The 24,788-nt window shown below is 46.0% G+C and overlaps 1 protein-coding gene across 1 annotated transcript in view; it reads left to right on the forward strand.

Moving 5' to 3' along the window:
* PNKD (PNKD metallo-beta-lactamase domain containing) overlaps positions 1-24,788 on the forward strand; it is a 106,290-nt gene that overhangs the window by 53,610 nt on the left and 27,892 nt on the right. Inside the window, exons 2-3 of the mRNA XM_083153699.1 lie at positions 4,192-4,307; positions 13,839-13,951. Of these exons, the coding sequence (XP_083009825.1) occupies positions 4,192-4,307; positions 13,839-13,951 (229 nt within the window). The remainder of the gene's footprint in view (positions 1-4,191; positions 4,308-13,838; positions 13,952-24,788) is intronic.

Here is a 24,788-nt window from a genome sequence, read left to right on the forward strand (position 1 = left end):
TGCAGGAAAGCACCGTGCCCGAAGCATGGCGAGTGCAGCTGTACACTGAGGCTGTGTCCATGTAGACCGATGTTGACATAGACACCAAAAAAAACCACGGAAAACTCATGTCGACTTTTTCCCATGTCGATCTTTTGACCATATCAACTTAATGCACGTTAACCTTTTTGTGTGTCCACCTGCCAGCAAGGTATATACAATGTCTGGTTCATTCTAGGATATTATACATGAAATCGTTATAACATTAAAATACTCCATAATTACAGAGCTGCAGGAAGGGTCTGAATCTACAGACTAGAAGTCCTGATTAGTGCAAATTTAGTTTATTGGTTTTAACGAGTACAAAAACATTCTTTGATTTTACTATTATCTCCCATATTGTGGCTTGAAATATCTGCATACCAAAATGTAGTATAAGTATAAAATCAAAATAAATGACAAGACAAAAGTACAGAGAAGAAAGAGTAGAAGAGCGAATAAAGAGAAGGGGGGGAGGTAGAAGAGGGAATATTCTGGATCACTCTGAGTAGGAAGATGGCAAGCAGATTACATACATATAGGCCGCGTATAAAAAGAGGGAAAGAGGAATAGTAGACCACATGGGGGCGGGAGGGGGGGGGGGGTTTAAGAGGTTTGGGACGCCATAATGTCTTTATAGGTCCCGAAAGTCCATCCAACGGGACCATGTATCTCTGAATTGTGTGTATTTATCGTCCGCTAAGGACAGGAGATCTTCCATAGGAATCAATCCTCTTAAACCAATCTTTAATTGCTAGGGAGCACCATCTTACCGGAATGACTGATTTAGCGGCATTATTTAGATGGCATAGCAGAGACTTTTTTTTTTAATCTTATGAGAGGTGCGGGGGAGAGGAGGAACTGGGTCTCCCATTATAGTCTCAGAGAGTTTGAAAACCTCTGACCAAAATGGAAGTATGAGGGGACATTGTTACTATATATGGAATGGGTTGCCAGGGCCCCAGAACATCGCCAGCAGACATTGGGAACCCCAATGCACATCTTAGAGAGGGCATCTGAGCAAATGTACCAACGGGACAATAGTTTGTATTGGGTCTCCCGTACCCTTACACTAAGGGAGCAAGTGTGTGCCAGGGCGGAAAATCTTTCCCCAGTTGGTTCCACCAACCTCCTTACCCAGCTCGCAATCCCACACTGTAGTAAAGTGGGGGAGTTTGAGGCTGGCATCATCTAGAAGGAGGTTGTATATTATTGAGATGGTACGGGAGGGACGGGACGTATTAGCACAGAGGAGTTCAAAGGGAGTAAGAGACTTATAAAGTGTACTGGAGGGGCCCAGGGACCGGAGGTAATGGCGAAACTGTAAGTACCTCCAGTATTCCGCTTGCCTGGACTTCCGCAAAGGACAACATTTTCCCTTCACTCACCAGCTGGTCAACCCCCATCCAACCAACAGCCAAAAGCTCTAAGGTCTAACCTAGGGGGGAAGCAACTGTGTGCTAGAAAGGAATAAGTCCTGATTAAGGGTTGTACGTAAACCCTATGTTTATGTACAGGGCCGGACTGGCCATCTGGCAAATGCCAGAGGGGCCGATGGCCAGATGGGCCGATCTCTTGGAGGCTCTACCTCCCGATTGGCGCACAGAGAGAGTCGCTGGACTCACCGCGGGTCCAGAGGCTCTCTATGTGCACCGCTGAGGTCCAGGAGAGAGGGGGGAATCACACGCCGCTATTCACCCTCTCTTTTACAAGCCGGGAGAGGTGGCGCACACATTCACACATAGAGGGGGAAGCAGTATCAGCGCACATAACATGCGCCCATGCCACTTCTCCATACTGATGCTTTGTACATCCCCCAGTGTCTCAGCCTGTGCCTGCAATCCCATACGCAGTAACAGTGGGTCCAGCATCTCACTTTCTGTTGCCCGATCGTACTGTACAGTAGGACTACTCAATAGTTTGATAATCAGCTGAACTTTGTATGCAGCTGCTGGGACTCGCAAAGTCAGTGGTGGGTCTCAATACAAATCCACGGGACTACAGTTTTCACACAGTGGGCCTGATTAAGTTCACTGATTAATTCACGCAGGGGGGCTCCACATTTGCATAATCATGCACATGTGCAGTCCCCTAAACATTGGCATGGGTATGAATTTGCTTCATTTTGAATTAATCTGAATAACCGCTATTGTCTGCATACACATTTGCAGCAGCATCAGGGTACATCTCTGAATCAAGCCCATAATGACCTAGAAACTTGTTCTTATTAGTCTCTTTATACCTTGATGATACACAGCACGTCGTTATGACCTCTGCCTTTTAGTACTAAAAGTAGGTGAGGATGAGCTACTGCAAAGGCACAGAATGCCTCATTCTGCAATTTTGTCACTTTGAACTAGTTAAGATTCAATGATCGCCCTGCCTGGATGCCACTGCTGGCGTTTCCACATTGATGACACCGCAACGCCCCCCCCCCCTTCGCCTGCAGTTTGATTGACAGTTATGTGTCTGGGCACTTTAACTCATATCATTATAAGGGTGCAGCTGTATGTAGATGCATATGTTTTGTATATGGTAAGAAACAGATGGTGGACAGTAAATATGCCAGCTGGAAGATGCCAGTGCTCAGGAAACCTGTCACCTCACACGGGAATAAGACTGTGTTTTTGCAGCCAGTGGAACGCTGTAAGACTGTGTGGGAAAGGGCCGTCCTTTAGCTTTTCTCCTTCAATGGGTCAAACAATTGAACAATCGCTTACATAATACATCACATCCCCGTTTACAATAAAACATTGTGCAATGACCGGGTAGTTAAACTGCTGTGTCCCCTTCCCTCTTCTCCCCTGGAGAATTCAAGAACAACAAGATGCAGACTTCTGCTATATGTACATATGTCACTGAGGAGATGCTCTGCTGTTGTGGCAGATAGGTGAGGGCAACTGTGAATGTGCAAGGATTTAGAACACTTTAAAGACAGTTTGTCACACTGAAAATGACACATACTGTATACACTATATAAAATACGATTAACTTTATGGCGAGGTTGGTGGTTTGTAGTACGATGAAAGAAGAACCGGTTTATTTGTAGCCAAGCAAAAGTGATCCATATCGCCGCATCGAGTGTATGCACTCTAGGGCCAAAAGGCAATTTTCAAGCTGGATTTTTACACACACGTTGCACCTATGTTTTATAATTTACCTGTTCAGAGTACTGCATCGGGTGCACCAGCCACTGCAAAAATCACAGCCAAAATGGCCATGTGAAATAGTGACATTAGTCTCGGGAACGTGGCGGGCGCTATGCTATAAACCTATAAGGGTCTATTTATGAAACCGTTATAGCAAGAGGCGCAATCACTGCTTCGTCTTTTATTAATGGAGATACTGCAGAGAGCGAATGGATTACCCTTTTCGACAATCTATTTGTATTCAAGTGACTGCATCCTCATAGCCACCTATACAGTAGCTACTTTAGAGTGTAGTTCATTTTAATCATCACATATAATTCAGCAGCAAATGTTTTTACCAAAAGCAATTGGTTTGTAGTATAATAGCCCAATACACTTGGCTAAATGGTATGGCCTCTGAGTTTGGACTTTCTGCAGGGTACCGGATGACCCAACAGTCGGGATTCCGGCGGTCCGTATACTGACATCAGAATCCCGACTGAATGTTGACAGTCAGGATCCCGACTTACAGGGGCTATTCTGCCTCGTGGGGCTCCACGACCCCCGTAGAGGGAGAATAGAACCTGTGATAAGCCTCCGAGCCCGCAGCATGGCGAGCACAAGGGGCTTTGATTTGCTCCCCTCCCTGCTGGTGTTCCGTTGTCTGCATACTTACTGTCAAAATCCTGACTGTTGGGGCGCTATACCACACCTTTTCTGCAAGTCTGCCCATTTGTTTTAGAGCGACAATCATTAACAAGGCAAAACTGTCTGGTTCTGCCTTTGTAAATAATTGGCCAATTAAAAAAAAAAAATTTGCACATTTGCAGTCCTGCACCTTTTACAACTTGGAGGCCATTACATTTAGATAACTATTTCAATTCAAACAGGTTTCCTATGTACACCAAAAGAATCATGTGACATGAATGAGCAGGACCTGTTTCTGAACGTATTCCATGACTGAGGGCACCACAGTAATTTCAGACACTGCGCACCTGAATATGAGGTCCACAGTACACCGGCTTAGTTCTGCTTTTTATTCTAGGTACAGCCTGTACACCCGGACGAAGCTTGGTTATCTGTTCTACAAGAGACAGCTGAAGAAGGCACGAGAGCGCTTCCCTCACGGACACTCTTCAACTCAAGCCATTGTCTTCAGTGGTAAGGCATTATAATCTTTCTTCAACAAACCTACAGATTTGGCAAATACAAAGGATATATAGTTAATTAGCCTTCCAATTACTAAGCTTATTAATTGGTATAGCAAATATATGGCTGTGTCATGTGGTGTTTAGAAATAGATTTTACTGGCTAATTGCTGTCTAATGCCAGTGATCAGCGTGCACGGTCTCCTGACTAAATTTGATAAAGGGGTAAGGCTGTTACTGTATGTAGTTCTAGTATTTTGTTGGGTCAGAGTCTAGAAACTTAGGAGTTTTTCCCATAACTCATGATTAATTCTCATTGGTTCCTTCAATCAGACATAAACACAAGTCTTATAGAGTACATGAGACTTGCAGATTTTCAGTGAATTTCACATGACAGCTCCTCAAGAGCTCCTTTCTGCCCTGTCAGACCAGATCTAGTGATAGAACAGTTATGGATGAACAGTCTGGAGGTCTGCAAGGGCACAAGCGAAAACCCAGCCTTAGGAAGTACAGTACTCTGTCTACAGAGCAGCACTAAATGATAGTATAATGACTAATGGATATACAGTATGTACTACTGTACATGTGATAATGTGATCACTGTGGGTAGCAGTATGTAGTATGTGTGATTTCTGTTTTATGTAAAGTCATTAAAGTGCCTAGACCTGTATTGGACCCCACCTTCCCTTTCTTTTCCTGATCTTGGCCCCACTTATATAAAACTAGGGTGCTATGAGGCCATTAACATCTACAACATTGCCAGATTTTCACATATCTGATATCTAAAAATAAATTCCACCAATGGCATTACTGTAATCTAATTACAACAGGCATTCTACTAAATAAATTCTAATATGACTACTCGTGACAATCCTGGGAAAGACCTGGGAGCTCTAGTTCTACACCAGGTGTTCTTATAATCATTTTTCTTGTGAATATTGAGGTGACTTGCCATGGTTTGACCTCAGTCCATTTCTTCTCTAATGACTACATTTTGGGGGGTATTCAATTCCCGGTCACGACTGTCGTTACACCCAGCAATCATGACCCTGGCCCATTTTTCGTATTGCTCGACCGCAAATCGCCAGGCGGGATTCAATGTCCTGTCTGCCGATCAGCGAAAAGGGTGTGTGTCCACGTAAACGGCAGTGGTTTGTTGAGACCTGGCCATGATCGCGACATTTCAGCAAAACGGGCCCCGACAGCTTTTAAAAGTCGTGCCCGATCTGCCTCTTCAATGCGGTCTGTTAAGACAGCATTGAATAGGCACCTGCTGCCGGCATGACCCTATCAATTTTTTTTTTAATCTTGACATTTTGACTGTCTAAATTTCAACCACTTTATGTACATGTTGACATTAATGGTGCTCGATGGTCGCATGCGTTTTGAATTTTTAGTTCAGAATCCATTGCATGTTGTTCAAATCACACCGTGTTTTTATATGACTTGCGATACGTTATCGCAAAGTACAAAAAGTACATGCATGCAGAACTTTTTTTACTAGAATGCATTGCATCTAGTTCAAATCGCACCATGTTGTAGCACATCACATGCGATTTGACAACCTTCTGTTCTTGGACAGCCTCCTAACCTCTTTCCCTCCTCCTATCCTGCCTAACCTACCCCTCCATCCGTTCCTACTTATCCTATTGTTTTTCGTTGGTCCACCCACCTCCTTTTAGTCTGTTAACTCTTATGAGTAGGGCCCTCCTTCCTCACGTACTCAACCTACCTCTTTACCTCACCTGTGCTCCTGTCCTGTTCTTCCCTTCCTCTACTTCATCTTCAGTCTCCTCGACAATTTCGACTCCTACTTTAGAATTGATGCAGATTTTAGTTCTGTCAGCTATACCCCTATTTATGCTGTATTTTATCAACACACCCTGTACGTTACCTTGTAATTTGTTTTTTTGTTTGCTATGTACGGCGCTGCGGACACTTTGTGGCGCCTTCTAAATAAATGTACTACTACTTGTTAAATAAGTAGAACAAAAGAGTTTACAATTTCACAAGCTTCGCTGTTCTTGGTAGTATAAATAGTTAATATTGCAAACGGGAAGCAGAAAATCTGTGAAGTCATGTTTGTGTTGCAAAAGCTTCAACTGTACAGTCTTGTACAGAGCAGCAGACTCCTTGCATTGTAAATTTTGGGGATTTTTGCTGGATTGTTTGAAAACCTTCCTCGATTACAGAAAGCAAAACAGCCAGGTTCAGCCGAAATGCCCCTTCTGTTGTGTCATTTGCATAGTGAACTTGGCCTACTGAAAATTGTAGCCGTTTACTAAAGATCAAAAGTGCCCGAAACCAGCTCACACAATTTCAGACTGGCTCAATCACAAGTGAGCTTAAGTTGATATGTATTAATACATTTTAATTACGATCTGTCAATGAGCAATTTCACACACCTGTAGTTTTTAAAATGGTAACACTACTTTTTGTTATTTAAAAATACTATGTGGTACGGTGTCGTGCAATGGTGCATAAACAGGCGGTGTATTATGTGGTAAAGAGAAAATGGTTACATATTACTAGTAGTGTTCATTCTAGCACCCTGCACTTTGTAAAATACTTGCAGTTCCGCTTTCCTAACTGGGGTGTCGCTCTCTGTTGTGGTACTTCTCGCACAGTCTGGTTTGTATCTCAGTTGAGATACAAACCAGACTGTCGTAAAAATGCCACAGCAGCGAGCGACACTCCAGGCAGGAAGGAGGAACTGCAAAGATTTTACAAAGTACAGGGTGCTATAATGAACACTACTACTAGCAATGTATCATAGTACACCAGGATGGGCACCACATTAATATCTGTACCCATAATTCTGTACTCTGATATATTGCTGCTAAGCTGTAACCCTCTTCGCCTACCCCTTTACTGCATGTTTTTCTTACCACATGATGTACACTGCCTGTTTGCGCACCATTGCCTCTTCATTGTAACACATACTGGGCCTGATTCAGCCCTGTTCATTATGCTGAGTATGTTTGCACCCTAGTGATCTGGTAAAGCCAGCCAACCGAACCCCTACCCCTACCCCCCCCCCCCCCCCCCCCCCCCCCCCGATGCGTGGATCCCAGCATTGCCTGCTAGGGAATGTGCTCGCTTACACATGCAGCACGAGTGAAAAATCATTCAATGGTTGCTCACCATCGAATAATTTTTCATCTGTTCACTAATAATAGTCTAGACTGACTTTCATTTCCGATGGAGATGGCTGAATGCTTGGCGGGTGCTGACATCATGTGATTTCAGTCACCCACCCCACGCAGGCATCGACATGCCTGTGTTCCTAGGGGAACGCCCAGCATCCATTAAAAGCTGGCCGCCCCCTTCTCTCCCCTGCCCTTGTAATCGCCTCGGCGAGTGTGATACTCTCCAAAGGTTTTCGCACTGGGGGTCTGTGCCCAGACCGGCACCATTGGAAACTGGTCCGAATTTGGTCCTGACCAATTGGGTCTGAATCAGGCCCACTATCCAATGTACTGACACTGGGATATGCAGTTAATTGATTATCCGCTCCTTAGTGTCTGCATCCTTTTATATGTTACAAATCATATTCGAGTCAGAAACAATGGGCGAAATGTAATAGGGTGCGATTTTTAGACTAAAAAAAATCGCACCAAATCGCACCTTTAAAAATCGCATTTTTTGCCGCGAATTCGCATATGTAATGAGATGCGAATTAGCGGCAAAAAATGCGATTTGCCGCGATTTGCCGCGATTTTTAGTCATGAAAATGTGCGCATTTTCAGTCATGAAAATGTGCGCATTTTTATAAATGCGATTTTGTGCAAAAAAAAAAAAGTTAAAAAAAAACGGCGTGGGGTCCCCCCTCCTAAGCATAACCAGCCCCGGGCTCATTGAGCCGGACCTGGTTCCAAAAATACGGGGGCACAAAAAGCATAGGGGTCCCCCGTATTTCTGAAACCAGCCCCGGACTCTTGGACCGGTCCTGGTTCCAAAAATACGGGGGACAAAAAATCTGGGGGTCCCCCGTATTTTGAAACCAGCACCGGGCTCCAACAGCCCGCGGTGTCATGCCACAGCCGGGGGACACTTTTTATACAAGGTCCCCCGGCCAAAACATGAGCACCGTGGCTGGTCAGCCTTGGACGGGGTACCTGGAGGAGTGGGGACCCCCCCAATAAAGGGGTCCCCCCCCCCAGGCTTCACCCGTCCAGGGCTGAAGCCCGGGGCTGTCACCGGCGTCCGTGGCCAGTGGACGCCGGCCTGATAGGGTTAAATCCATCATACATATCATTACATTGCTTTTTACCGGCGAACTACAAGTGCCAGCAGACCTCCCCCGCATGCTGGGACTTGGAGAACCACAAGTCCCAGCATGCGGGGCATTAATGGGCCCGCTGGGACTTGTAGTCCACCTGTAAAAAGAATGTTTATAAAAAACACACACACAGAGAAGTACAAGTTTATTACACACACACACCTCAATTTTACACCAGCATACTTACCATTCCTGGATCCAGCGCTGGTCTGGCTGCTTCACAGCCGGCTCCCCCCGCACTGACAGGCAGCGGGGAGAACCGGCTTTCTCCATTGCCTGTCACCGGCTTTCTCTGTAGCTTCTGTAGCTCTGTCCGAGTGCTACAAAGGCTGAGAGCGTGATTGGCTGAGCTACAGTATGCGTCTCCATGGAGACGCATAGCTCAGTCCTGATTGGCTGAGCTATGCGTCTCCATGGAGACGCATACTGTAGCTCAGCCAATCGCGCTCTCAGCCTCTGTAGCACTCGGACAGAGCTACAGAAGCTACGGAGAAAGCCGGTGACAGGCAACGGAGAAAGCCGGTTCTCCCCGCTGCCTGTCAGTGCGGGGGGAGCCGGCTGTGAAGCAGCCAGACCAGCGCTGGATCCAGGAATGGTAAGTAACGCTGGTGTAAAATTGAGGTGTGTGTGTGTAATAAACTTGTACTTCTCTGTGTGTGTGTTTTTTATAAACATTCTTTTTACAGGTGGACTACAAGTCCCAGCGGGCCCATTAATGCCCCGCATGCTGGGACTTGTGGTTCTCCAAGTCCCAGCATGCGGGGGAGGTCTGCTGGCACTTGTAGTTCGCCGGTAAAAAGCAATGTAATGATATGTATGATGGATTTAACCCTATCAGGCCGGCGTCCACTGGCCACGGACGCCGGTGACAGCCCCGGGCTTCAGCCCTGGACGGGTGAAGCCTGGGGGGGGGGGACCCCTTTATTGGGGGGGTCCCCACTCCTCCAGGTACCCCGTCCAAGGCTGACCAGCCACGGTGCTCATGTTTTGGCCGGGGGACCTTGTATAAAAAGTGTCCCCCGGCTGTGGCATGACACCGCGGGCTGTTGGAGCCCGGTGCTGGTTTCAAAATACGGGGGACCCCCAGATTTTTTGTCCCCCGTATTTTTGGAACCAGGACCGGTCCAAGAGTCTGGGGCTGGTTTCAGAAATACGGGGGACCCCTATGCTTTTTGTCCCCCCGTATTTTTGGAACCAGGTCCGGCTCAATGAGCCCGGGGCTGGTTATGCTTAGGAGGGGGGACCCCACGCCGTTTTTTTTTTTTATAAAAACACTTTTACACATTTTTATTAACAGAACCATGCACAGATCTCAATGATCTGTGCATGGTTCTGTCAAATTCGCCTGTCAGAACCTGGTCTATTTTTTTTGCGATTTTTGGTAACATTGACCAAAAATCGCACCCTATTACATTTGCGAGTTGTATACTTTATAATGGGAAAACATCTGGATGCGAATTGAAATGTGACTAAAAATCGCACTTCTAAAAGTGCGATTTCGCGGTAAAAAGTGCGATTTTTTACCGCGATTTTCAACCTATTAAATGTGCGATTTTCGGAAAATGTGCGATTTCGGCCGTTTTTGACCAAAAATCGCACATGTCTAAAAAATCACACCCTATTACATTTCGCCCAATGTGTGACACACCTTACTCCATTTATCATATATATCTATATAATGTCTAGTGTCTAGTCTCCAGCACACTACCATCTGCTGGCAGAGTGTGAAACGACACCTCTCTCACACATGCACTAACACAGAAGGTAGCAGACTAGCTTTCGAAGCTTTTGCTTTGAGCCAGCTTACTAGTCCTAGTAATATCTGGTATTCTCAAATGTATCAGCTGCATGGTTCCTGCTACACACACACAGACTCTGTGCACAATATCATGTAAATACGGTTTTCAGATGAAATATTTTAAAGACAAAGGGCCAGATGCACTAAGATTCAAAAGTGATAAAATGGAGCCAGCCAATCAGCTCCTACCTGCCACGTCACAGACTGTGTGTGAAAAATGACAGATTTTATCACATTTGAAGCTTAAGGCCCCCATACGTTATGCGATTTGGCCACAATTTTGCCCAATTCGGATGAATCGGGCCGTGAAATCTTCCCAAATCGCATATGGAGACATCCCCTCCGACCCGATGCGCGGCCCCGTGGCGCATTGGATCGGAGTCGGGAGGTCGGACGGGCTGCACATAAGATTTGCTAAATCTTACGTGCTGCCCGGAGCCTTTCTCCCCCACAACGGGGGACCTACCAGAGCCGGGCGGAGGGATCCGGCACAGGGAGCCGGGCAGAGGAGGAAGCCGCTGCCATCAGCGGGAGCAGGGGTGGCGGCACAGAGTACCAGGGAGCCCGGCGCAGAGTACCAGGGAGCCGGACAGGAGAAGACGCTGCAGCGGCAGCGCGAGTGGCTAGAGCAGCACCAGAGCACTTCCCAAAAAAAAGTCCATACAAACGCATAGGAAGCCATTGATTGGCTGAGACCTCTCTCAAACAGGCCAAGTTCTTCAACATGTATGCCAATCAAATATGTAAGCCTAACATGTCCAAACAGAAAACCAGTGGCTGACCAGAATAAAAAAAGGAAATTTATTTAAAAAATTTGGAGGTCCATGAGTGAAGAACTGGATAACCAATAGGCTGATGTGGGGAAAGCATTAAATAGCTTTGAGGAGATGGCACAATCAATTGTTTCATTACTAGACTAATCATTGAAATGCTTAGAATAATAGGCTGGACATTTCTGGTAGGTGGGAAATCAGAACTATGAGCAGAGTAAACAAGTTCTGGAATTTTTTGTTTTCTGTCCACCTGAGCTGTATTGTGTTTGACTCGGAACTGGTCTATCAATAGAAGAGTGTGTGTATTTATATGTATGTATATGTGTTTGTGTGTAACTGAAACACTGCCATCTTCTGGCAGCAAATGAAACTACATCTTTCTCTTTCACATATACAGAAACACAGAGGCAATTATGACTAGCTTTCGAAGCTTTTGCTTCGAGCGGGCTTCGCTAGTGTGTATGTATGTATGTATGTATGTATTGATGCAGTCACACCACACAGCCCCTCTTGGTACACCAGGCTTCATGAGAATGTTATAGCATTGGGTATCTTTTTGCTTGTATTTTTGCTGTAAGGGCATCCCTGAGATTTATTTTAAAAGGAAAGCTAAGTGTGTATGCGCAATGAAGTTAACAATGTTTGCTCCTGCGCATTATTAACGGCCCCCCTCCCTATTGTCCTTAGCTCCTTATTCTGACTATATCATCAGAGAGTGCATGCACAGCTCGGAACCCAGTGACCTCATCGGTAACTGAAATCATTCAGTGTGTATGCATTACATCGTTTGTCGGCTGGTTTGTATTGGGCTTGAGACATGCAAGGAGACTGTCGTGATTAGCTTGTATATATCTGTGACTGAGGGGGTTATTCTGATTCAATCGGTCCCCCGCGCGTTCCCATAGGTTTTTATGTGTATGTGCAGCGCTCGCACACAGAAGTCCTGGTGGAGGGGAGCGGGCCGGGCAATTTGCATATGGGAATGCCCAGCGTGTCATGGGAGATCCCATGAGAACGCTGGTCGTTCACACGCTAATTGCACAGTGACACTGGTGCAGGGGACGGGCAGCTGACGTCAGCAGATGTCAGGTGCCTGCCCTTCCCTCGCACAGGGTGACCGCAGGTCGGAGACACCATAGAGGTGTCTCAGATATACGAGCACTGAAGAAATTATTCAATGATCGCAGACTATCGAATGATTTCTCCCCAGCACCCAATGCTGCGAATGAATGATTATGCAAATCATCCATTTGCATGCCTGTGGGGGTTCGGGGGGCAGATGGGCAGCCCTTGGTGGATTTGCAAGAATGTGAAATTTGTAGCCTCGTGAGTCCAGAATAAGGGCCTGGGTCTCTGAATCTGTACACAAATGCTACAATGTAGCAGTCTATAATGAGCAGCACAGAACTTGTTTTGGACAAAAATGTGGCTGTCACGCACAATTATACAAGTGTCCTATATCAAATTAATCAGCACAGCCTTCTTGTGTGCTGAAGTTCCATAGCACTGATGCATTTTCAGCACAGACCGGGAGCGAGAGAGACAGCATTATGTAGGGACTGTCAGAGAGAGAGGGGAGAAGTGTGGGGAGGAGAGAGAGGTGAAAGAGGGGCAGAGGAATAGAGAAGAAGGAGGGAGAGATAGAGGGAAGGGTGCAGAAGAGAAGGAGGAGAGCGAGCAGAGGTAGAGGATAGGGAGAGGAGAGCGTAGGAGGAGGAGTCGAGTGGGGAGAGGTGAAGGAAGAGGAGGGGGAGAAGAAAGAGGCTTGGGTGGAGGAGATGGAAAGGGCGAGAGCAGGTATCCTGTCGATATGTGTGTACCTCCTCTCATCGGTGGTGCACTCTCTCCCCAGGGCCGCATCTCCTCCAGGGTACCAGCTATCCTCCTCTCTCTCCCGGCAAAGTCTCCTCCTGCATGCGGGTTTATTTTTCTTGCCTCAGGGCCCAGTCTCCTATGTCTGCACTAGGGGGCGGGATCTCCTTTTTCTTCCCGGCGCTGGGTATCCTCCACTCTTTCCCCGGTGCTGGGTCTTGCCCTTCAATTCCTGGGCGCAGGGTCTGCACATTTTTCCCCAGTGCATTTTCTACCCAGCGCCGGGTCTCTCTCTCTCTCTCACACTCGCTCTTTCTCTCAGGTTGGGCAGCTGCTTCTCGTAGAGCATGTCCTCCTTTATCCTCCTCCCCAGCCTGCAGCCGACACTGTCTTTTTTTTAAACCAGGCAGTGACAGCGGATCACCCCTCAGGTCCGGCGCCCATAGGCAGCTGCCTAATGGAAGCACCTGCCCTAGGTGTATGGGCATCTTAGTTACACTGGGCATTTTATGCTGCTGGCCCATTGAGGCTATATGTATGAGGACAGATCTGTAGACTGTATATGACAGTGTTTTTCAACTAGTGTGCCACCAGATCTAGAGATGTCCACACCAGTTTACAGCCACCACCACCAGTTCAACTGTTCACTGGTTTTATGTTCTCATGTGAGTGGCAATGTATTCTTATTTATGTTAGCTGTGGGGATCCCTGTGATTGTATTTTTCCATATGGGGGCCAATGTGTTTTTCCCTGTGGGGGTCTGATAGTGTGCCTTGGCAATTTAAAATTCTTGTTTGGTGTGCACGAGTTGAGAGGGGTTGAAAATCACTGGTATATGACCTCTGTTACCAACACTTTTCAATCTGCTTTGTCTTTAAGGGGTTAAAGTGGTGCCTATCCCTGTGTTGTCTGATAACTACAGTTACCTGGTTATTGACACTGCATCCAGCCTGGCTGTGGCCGTGGACCCATCGGATCCTATTGCTGTACAGGTTAGTTATAGCATGATTTATTTATCTGTTTATTCATTAACGTATATCTTTATAGCATACACATATTATTCTGCATTTTACTGTATAGTCATTCAGTGGTGGTTTGGAGTTGCACATGAGGACATTTATCACACTGTGCATGCTCTGAGCAAATAAGGCGCCAATTAAACCTCACCGTGAGGCCATGTCGTTCTAGCTTTACACCCCAAAATTATAAACTAAAGTTAAAACAGGTCTGGAAATAATTTTGGAAACAATATTGGTGTATTTTATATTTATTTTTTACAGAGATTGTTTGACTACAGTGGAGCTCAAATTCCTTATTACTTACCGCAAACACACATTAACTCTTGTTGGGAGCCCATTATCCTGAAATTAATGATGTTTTTTTTTTTTTTATGTTTAAACCATAACTATATTAAGAGCCAGATTAAGGTCTAAATGGGCCTGGAGCTGAAAATGATCAAGGGCCTATTATGCGCAATAATAGAGGTTGCGGCCAGCATCTAATAATGTGGGGGATGTGACCAGTGTTCTGTTTGGGTGGTCTGCTCATGGGTGTGTCTCTATTTGTGTAAATACTTTCAACTAATTATATATACCTGGAAAATGCAGGGGGCTGGCATAAGAAAAATGCAGGGAGATATATTGGCGGGTGCACTCCAAAGGTACACCCGCAGGACGCCGATGTCCTAAGATACTTGCGGGGTGAGACGGCACTCCAGTTATAAAAAAATACTGAAAACCGAAACTTGGTAGACAGTATGTCAGCACCTTTTATGTGGTAACCTAAGTTTACCACACCATATACCCCTTATACAAATCATGCAACACAATAGTAACCCCCTTATACTGTACTTGCCTCTTACACATTATGCCACATGGAATGAGACAAAATTCACACCGATTCACACTATGGCACACAGATGGAGTCAAAATTCACGTTGTGCCACACAGATTAAGGCAACAGTCACATTTTGCCACATGGATTGAGCCAAAATACACACTATACCAGGCATGTCCAAACAGTGGCCCTCCAGCTGTTGTGAAACTACACGTCCCAGCATGCCTTGACATAGTTTTAGCATTCCCTAATTGCAAAACTGTGGCAATGCATGATGGGACTTGTAGTTTCACAGCTGGAGGGCCATAGTTTGGACATGCCTGCACTATACCAAACAGTTGAGCAATAATGCACAATATGCTTCATAAATAAGGGCATTGCGCGCCAAAGGTGCACATTAAAAATTTACACCATAATGTTCATTACATGTTAACCTTCACACCATAATCTCCATTACGTATTATGCCAAACACCATAATGCCTATTCAAAATGATGCTACATAAGTGTTGCTTACCTACATGTTCATTGCCAGGGGTTCCATGTTCATTGCCAGGGGTTCCATGCTCATTGCCATGTGGGATTACATGCTCATTGCCAAGGGGAAATTCATGCTCGCGGAAACTGGGGGACAGTCTCCGCCGGGCAGAAATGACAGCCATTAACAGCCGGGCAGAGAGCAGGGGGCTGCCCGGCTGTATTCAGAGCACTGCAGGTCCCGGCTATTTGAAATAATACCCCTTTCATACCAGAAAATGCAGCGAATATGGTCCCAGGATCATGCAGGGACATTCTCGGACTGGCCCCTTTTACACAAGCCTAGTCCCTGCATTTTCTGGTGTGAGGGGGAGAGAAAACCACCCCGCCCCCTTCAAACAACCAGCTATATCTTCGAAACCAACTGACCCATTTACATGTAGCCTTCGAATGATTTTGATCCCGTGAAACTGGGCCGTTTGGTTCCAGAGAAATCTGCCCTCAAACAACATGAACAGCCATGAAATTACATTTCAGAAATAAACAAATAAACAAATAAAACAAATAGTTTTACCTGCAATATCTCTAGAACCAATGAACCCATATGGACCAGGTATCAGATTGAAGGCCCAGCGATTTTGGTTCGACTGAGATCAACCTCAAGTTTCTGTGGTGCTGTAGGGGGAACTGGCAGCCGTTGGAACTGGGTGGAGGTCGGAATTAGCGGGTCCCATGTTATCTTATGGGGAAAACGTTCCAGGTTTTCCTGGCGGTATCTCAGGTTCCCAGGGGGCTAGCGACGCGGGGCTGGTCTCTTTGGAAAGCCCTGACCCTCAGCTACAAAATGGGCCTATTTGGAGAGTGGGCCTGGAGCTATAGCTCCATCAGGCCCATTGTTAATCCGGCTCTGCCTACGGGTACAAAACAATAATATAGCCAACCTAACTGAAAGGGTACATGGGCAAACACAAGCTATATCAGCACAGACTAATGCCTTGATTGCCATGCAGGCACAATTGAATTCAAGAATTAAATGCACTAGGTACAGCTACATCCACTATTAGTAGTGTGTCAAGTACACCACTGAGCGGCTCACCCACTTCACCACCACGTAGGAGTGTGCGAACCAGGGGTGAGCTGGGGTCAGGGGCAAAGGGGGGATGTGCGCGTACACAGGTACCTAAAAAGTGATTGTACAAGTTGCACGTATCTATTTTTGTTCTTTACAGTTTTATCATGAAGAATATTTTTGTGAAAATGTATGGTCCAGTAATAGGACCTAAAATCATTTTTTTGCATTAGTAAAGACGTTCCTTTACTGTAAAATGTGTCTGTGGTTTTTTCAATCCTAATGTTTTTATAATAAAACTGAAATGGTGTAACCTACTATGGTAATGTGCAGTGAGGGTGTTGAACTAATTTGGTATGTAATTTTTATAATTGCTATACAGCATCGTAAAAATATACCAAAATAGCCAGCCCTCCGGCATTGGGGTGGTCCTGGAATTGGTCCCAGAGGGCTGAGTGACACAGAATATAGGCATCATGGCAGTTCCCTGGGTAGCCTGCAACCACACTGAGTATTTTTAGGTTGGCATCACATACCACCTGCACGTTCAGAGAGTGACACCCATGCCGATTGACGTATATGTGTCCTCACGTGCGGTGGCCGAAGCCCAATGTGGCTTCAATCTATGGCTCCCACCACATTTGGGAATGCTGAGAGCCTATAGAAAGCCACCTTAAGGTCCTGCCACTCGGACTCACAACGTGGGAATCTGATATATGTGCACCACAACTTCTTGAAAGCAAGTAACACTTGAGTGAAATGCTTAGAGAAAGTGGCTTGTGAGACCCCCAATGACCATGAGGTCACAGACTGAGTGGAGACTGTGGCCAAGAAGTAGAGGGCACACATTCATTTCTGCAGCCCAGACACTGCATAGTTGGCACCCTTGCATAGTTGGCACCCCCATAAGGGTCCAAATCATCTCTCACCTGCTCATATAAGTTCAAAAGGTTATTGCGGTTCAGCCAAAACATCCCCACAACCTGTTGATCAGAGAGGGAGTTCAGGTACAGCCTAGCACGATACCTATGTGAAGCACGCAGTTCTCGGGGTACCTGGATCTGGCGCGCAGCTTGCTCCCTCCTTCTGCACAGCTTCTCCAAATGATGAAAGTCACAAACAGCCAGCTCCACACCACTCTGCACAATCTCCATCTCTCAAACCCTCACAGGTGTCCTTAATGATGTTGGGGTAAATGTAGGGGAGTTTATGATTAAAAATGAGGACACCTGTGAGAAAATTAACCATTTCTGCACTTGACTAAAGTTGCTTTTTGGTCAATTCGCCCATCAGCACCTGGTCTGCACCAGTGGGGATTTTTAGACACTTTTGAAATGCGAATTCCGTTTGCGCATTCCATAAAATAAGCAATATGTATACTTTTGTATGGGAAAACATCTGGATGCGATAAAAATGTGAATTGAAACCGGCAAGTGAGAAAGTGCGAGTTATCACACAAAATGTGCGAATTACGGGATTTAGCGCACCCGATTAAGTACGCGATTTCGGCAAAAAGTGCAATAACCCCATTTTGTTGCCTAAAAATCGCAAAAAAAACCCCCAAAAAGCGCATCTTATTAAATGTCACCCTCCATGTCTGGAAATAGGATTTCCCCACTTGGGGTATGAATATAGGAAGTAGGTCCGCCTCTCCACATGCCTTGAATAAGAAACCTTTTTGGTTTTGAAACTCTTTGGCCGTGGAGAGAAGGGTGGACAACACTGGACTTTGCTGGGACAAAGACTCCAGGGATGCCTGTGATATAAAACCAAGTGCCTGATTTGTCTACAAATGCTTTGTGGACAATTTTACTCGGTGAGAGTCTGCTGTGATACACTCTTGTTTTTATGTTGAATTGTTTGTTGTGAATAAAAAAGCGGTATTACACTATACCAGCTTCATTTTCTTTCATATACTACAATTGGAATTGGAAGCATTGGTGACTTGATGGTGACGTTACTGCTCCCTAGTGAATTGTGTCTACCTTAAACAGTAGACCACCTTATAGGGTATGAGTCTCATCTACTTCAAAATTCCTCCAAATGAAAATATATGCATAATTGCAAAAACTGTATTACACTATTGTGGTTTTTCTGTTCCTTTATTTTGGGTGAGAAAATTAATAAACGTGAAAAAAATCTCTGTTGGCACCAAGAATTTGTCGGTATCTTTTCTTGTATTTATTCAAGTGGAGTTACCACTCCCCCAACTAATGTCAGCACAAATCTCTGCATTTGTATGTGCTCCCCATGGGCGATCTGTACACCAGAAAATCGCCTACCCTAAATAGCTTAGCAAAATTGCTTAGCATACATCTCTACGTGTGTATGCCTCTTAAAACAGTAGTGAAATGCAATATACAGATGTGTCCTCATACATCCAGCCTCAACACGCCATGCAGCACGTGATGAGTGAGCCACCTGGTCACATGCGTCTTAGTAGCATCTGAAATGTAGACATGTGAAAATGTTAATATTCTGCAAGGACTAGATGGGTAGGATTGGGCTATGAGATGGGAGGTTAAGGATAGGCTATAGGAGGGTAAAGGGTACATTTACTAAGATGGAAGTTCTATTGAGGATGTGATGTTGCATATAATAACCAATCAGAGTCTCCTTCTTACTAATTTAGCAGCTTTTAGAATCTAGAAGACAATAGATAGAATCTTGTTGGTTGCTATGGGCAGTAAAGAGAAACAGTTGTCTAAATCGCTAGGGAGTCTCGCAGTGTGTAGTGTAGCCCTGCAGCCACTATGCTGGAGGACTGTCAACCTCCAAAAAGTACCACAAGAAAGAAAACAGCGTGGGGCGCTCAACGGTACACACAAATATTTAATAACATTTATTAAATCTAAAAACACAAAATAACATAAAATGACACTAAAAAATGTTTTATAATTATAAAAGGTTCATATATGCACATATGGGCTTAATAACTCTTATTTGATCGATAAACCAATAGCTGGATTAGCAGTTTTAGTCCGTTTTGGTAAGTATCACAATATACGGCAATGGCTGAATAGTTCTTGCTCAATTAGTAGGACCAAGACTCAGCTGTAAAGTGCAATAATCGCAATCTATCCAGCATCCAGTGTAGTCTGCTCAATGGACCAATACGAATATTTAGCTCCAAATAAGAATGTGTATTACCTCTCAAGATTCCACATAGGTAATTAGTCCAGGCAGCAGGTGTCCGTGTATTTGTAAATGGAAAGGAGTGCCTGCATCTGTGAGCTCACACGGCTCACCAATTTAGTGCAGTCTGTGTCGTAGGCTGTGCCGTTCTCCTCCTATCCACATGGAGGTCACCCGGCTCTGATATCTGTCAACCCAGCTGAGATGTAACAGCTAGCACCGCTTCTCCTGCCGGACTCACATTGTGCAGAAGCGCTGTCGGAAGCTCTGCCACAGCGCCGGCTGCGCAGATGTGAACGCACCAGTCGGGTCCCTTGTGGCAATAAATATGCGGGCGGCCGGGTGTCAGTTTGACCAGACTCCTTAGGAAAACTCATTTCTCCACTCCAGGGTGGCTTTCTCAATTCCAGAGATGTCGTCCTCATCCTTTGATTCCTCACCCTCTTCAGTGTGTACTTACTCATCCTCACAGATTATCAATTCATCCCTGCTAGACTCCACAATTACAGGTCCCACTGTAGTCTCTGGCGCCAATTGCTGGTCTTCATTCAAGAATTGATAATTAATTTCGATGAACATCATCTTCTCCACATTTTGTGGAAGCAACCTTCTTTTTTTTTAAATTCAATATTTTTTATTCACTTTTTTTGCATAACAAACAACACGCCCCTCCCCTACCCGCATATATATGTCATAAGTGGTAACATAACAGTCGAATCGGCATAGTTAGGCATAGACAACGTATACATCGTGATGGCAATTATAAAAGGAAAATTAAGGCAGTGTGTTCTAAACATTCTATTTCTCTAGCATAGTGCAGGATATGTAGATACCCGAGGGCGCCTACTCGGGTAAAGTTAGTAAGAGCATCTCAGAGAAAATAAAGAAATGTTCACGTACAAGGAGCATAATCACCATCCACTTACGTGATTTGTAGTATTATATTTATATGCCAACAATGACTATGACAGCTAAATAGTTCTACCCAATATTAATATAGTAAGTCAAAATAAACCTCCCCCCCCCCCAAATGACCAAAACAAACCTCCCTTATAACCCCCCACCCTGTACTACCCAACCCCAACTAAGGTGTACTTGGATCCCTGAACTATGCCCCCCCATCTAACTATGCTAACTTATGCTACCTAGCTATTCCCATTCCCCCCCCCCCCACCCACCCCCAAATAATGACAGGATATTTTACCAGATATATGTATATGTTTGGGGCTTAATCTTAGACCACAAAAAGATCAAGTCAAAATCTAGCTTTCCCCTTAAATATCAACAGTGTAGATTTGCCAGATTAAAACTATAAGAATAAGAGTAAAAATGCCCCCCCCCCCCCCCCCATATAAAAGTACAGGATAGACGTAGAGATGACCCGAGGGCTGCAAACCCATGGCTCTTGAGGCAAACATAATTTTTACCCAGTTCCCCAGCCTGAGAATATGCATATAAGATAATGCCCTTAGTAACGTGTATATATAGAAGCTAACATGAGGTCTCGTTTACAAAAATACTCTACCACCTATGTAGAAATAAACAAAGCAGTGTTCCAATAGACAAAAGTCCAAGCATAGCCAAGAAAAAAAAAAACGTCCCAGATTGCAATATAGTGCGGTACGTTAGTCCGGCCATCTCTCCGGCCCAGTGCAGGGAACTAATGACAGACCAGGGTTTCCTCCAGCATCAAAGGGAAAAGCAGGGGAAGATTCAAAGTAGAAGTACAATCCGTTCCAATTATGGTTGGCATGTGTTTCATATACATGAAGCAATTTTGAGCGTGCCGCAGGGTGTATAAGATGGCAAGACAGGATTTTAGACATATTTACAGGGCCATGCAAGTAGTTGTCCTGACAGTATAGTGGTGTATAGACCTCATAGGTTGTAGGGGCATTCCATGTGTACACAACATTTGCACATGCTTCAGCAGGTGTATCAGGTGTAACATTGACACAGGGGGGACACGTATTTTCTCTCTGTAAGCCAGTAAGCCTATTGAGAAGCCTGTCTGTAACGGAGGTAATGACCTGCAGGATATGCTTCAATGAGGCTTCCATCTTAAGCCGAAAACCAGGAGGGGACAGAGATGTGAAAGCAGTCCCACAGCCACAAGTTATCTCTGCAGTGATATATGGAGGCAAGCACGTCCCAGGGTTATAGGCAAATATCAGCAGAAAGCCGCCCCTTTCCTTCTACAGCGATAGCAGGATCTTTCAAGGGAAACAGTATATAGATATGGGTCTTAAAGGAACCAGTATAATGATCCCGGGCACCCCAGGCAGGCAGTCAATAGAGTGTATACCGACCGTGTCCACAACTGACCCCCACTATAATATCAGGAGTTAATGCACTCACATATGGTCCATAGCGTTGACCACCAGCAGTGTCCAGGATTTGTAACAGCCAGGCACAGGAGAGACACTACAGATGTATTAAAGCGCCCCAACCCGACCTCCACGCGGGCAAGATGGCGCCCGCTCCCCCTGCGCGGTCCGCAGCAGCGCTACCCAGATGGGAGCACTCCCTGCTCTCTCCGCTCCAATAACAGGGAGCAGCCGGCGCCAGCCCCTCTCACCCGCTGTAGCACCCGGGCAGGCAGCGCCGTGGCAGTATCCCGGCGGTGAAGGGGAAAGGACCAACGGCGTCTGGATCCCTGCTGTTGTACAGGCCGCGGGCAGCGTCGTCCCCCGTCCAGCGGCCGGGTAAGCCTTGAAGGTCACTGGCGGTACTGCTGGGCACAAGGCACTGTATCTTGCTCCCTTTGTGAGGGTCAGGGTCCCCGGCGGCAGCGAAAAAAGGATGTTAATCGGAAGCAACCTTCTACACCGCTCACTGACCAGGTTCCCTACTGCACTAAAAACTCTTTCAGAGTACACACTGGAGGGGGGACAACTCAGATATAATAGAGCCAGTTTGTACAAGGACCTCCAAACTGCCTTTTTTTCCTGCCAGTAGAGGTATGGACTGCTTGACATGTCTACTTGGATGCTGTCACCAAAGTAATCCTCCACCATTTTTTCAATGGTGACAGCATCCAATGCAGCGACAGTAGACATGTCAGCAATCATTGGCAGGTCCTTTAGTCCGGACCAGATGTCCAAACTTGCTCCTGCCTGCCCGGCATCCCCGCCAGCGGGTTGTGTTGGAAATTTCAGCTGTTTCCTCGCAACCACAGGTGTGGGAGAAATGAGGGAGGAGCTCTTGCCGTGTCATGGTCCGCTTCAGATGACAATCTCCTGACCAGCAGGTCTTTGCACCTTTGTAGACTTGAGACTGCCGGAAACAGAGACACAACATACTCTTTAAACCGAGGATCGAGCACAGTGGCCAGAATGTATTCCTCTAACAGACCACCCTCATATCCTGACAAAGCGTATGGAGGGCTTCATCCATAGGAGCTACATGCTTTGCAGAATTGCAATGCTTTAGCTCCTCCTTCACTTTCTCCAGCTGCTTCTGCAACAGCCTGATCAGGGGAATAACTTGACTAAAGCTGTCAGTGTTGGAGCTGACTTCATGTGTGGCAAGTTCAAACTGCTGGAGAACCTTACACAACACTGAAATCAGTCTCCACAGCACTTGAATCAGGTGCATCCCGGCTCATCTGCCTATGTCGTAGGTGGCCGTGTAGGCTTGAATGGCCTTTTGCTGCTCCTCCATCCTCTGCAGCATATAGAGGGTGAAGTTCCAGCGCGTCACCACCTCTTGTTTGAGGTGATGGCAGGGCAGGTTGTGGAGTTTTTGCTGCCGCTCCAGCCTTCGGAAGGCAGTGGCAGAATGGCGAAGGTGTCCAGAAATTTTGCGCCAAAATTATACGCCATTAACCCCACTCCCAGAACACAATATACCCCCCTTGCCAGCACACATAATTATACACCATCCCCCCTCTCAGCGCACATAATTATAGGCCATTCCTTGCAGCACACATAATTATATGCCATCCCCCCAGCGCAAATAATTATACACCATTCCCTCCCTTCTCAGTGCAAATAATTATAAACACCCACAGCCAATGCACATAATCATACACCACCCATCCCTTCCAGCGCACATTACTCTGTGACCCCCAGCAAAATAAGCTGACATTCCCTTAGCACACTCTGTTAGTGTCGTCGTCTTCCCCCCACTACACTAATCTGTGGCACTCTCCGCAGAAATCACCACCAGGACCCCCCCAAAAAGTCGTTTTTACCAGAGTCTCTTTTGTGCATGCTATTCAGCTGCTCCACTCGTCGCATCAGCTGGGCTCCTCCAGTCCAGTCTCCAGTGACTGTGCACCATGTGAGTCAAGAGAGGGGAGGAAATGACGGAAAAGGAGACGTGGGAGAGGGGAGGGCCGGGCGATGGTCTTGCATGTATGTCAGTACCTCACAGTTGAGACAGGGTGATAAGTAGAGACCTCTGACAGTGCCGCTGCTGCCTGTGTGACAGGCGCCGCGGCAGCGCAGACTGGCAGCCAGTAGCGCACAGCAGGGTATTCTCATACCCCGTGCGCTACTGGCTGCCAGTCTGCGCTGCTGCAGCGCCTGTCACACGGGCAGCAGCAGTGCTGTCAGAGGATGCAGGGAGTGGCTCTCCAGGCCTGCGCGTCCCTGCACCAGCACCACATACCTTGCTGTGCGGGTAGCGACGGCCCTAGCCACCGTACACGAGACACATTTTAATGGAAATCCCCAGCGCTGTCTGCAGGGGATCTCAGAGGCAGACACGTAGCTGCGGTCCCCACTCTGCGGCCCTCCAAGTAGGGTGAGCGGCCGTTTCTGCAGGGCATTAGGGCCAGCCCACCGGAATCTGACCCGGTCTCCAGCATGCCAATCCGCCGCTGCCTATGGGCACCTTTACAGTCCATGTTTTAAGGATATCCTGGCTTGAGTCCAGTTGTTTATATTCAGTTGACTGATGTAATTCTGTTCTCTCACATGGACATCCTTAAACCCTGGACAGTAATTGCAGAATTTGGGAAATTCAGCCTACACTGTTTTTCTGAAGATCATGTGGTGTTAATTTCAAGATGTATCGCAAGACCCGTGACACTGACCCACAATATCATGTAATATTTTGGAGCTCTATAAATCATGATAAAAATATTATGTTATACTGAATCAGCTAATGTTAGCCCACATTTATACATATGTAAACAATAATAAGTGTTAAATAATGACTTGGAGACATATTGGCGATGAAAAGGGGCAGGTTTACTAATTAATAGCTGAAGTTTACCAGAGTTTAAATGTTCAAATTATTAAATTATCAATGAGTTGGATTTAATTGTCAACACTTTAAAAATAATTAGCAGCTTAGCAGCTCTTCC

This window comes from Crinia signifera, chromosome 7, assembly GCF_055691185.1.
Source record: "Crinia signifera chromosome 7, ASM5569118v1, whole genome shotgun sequence".
Taxonomy (NCBI): Eukaryota; Metazoa; Chordata; class Amphibia; order Anura; family Myobatrachidae; genus Crinia; species Crinia signifera.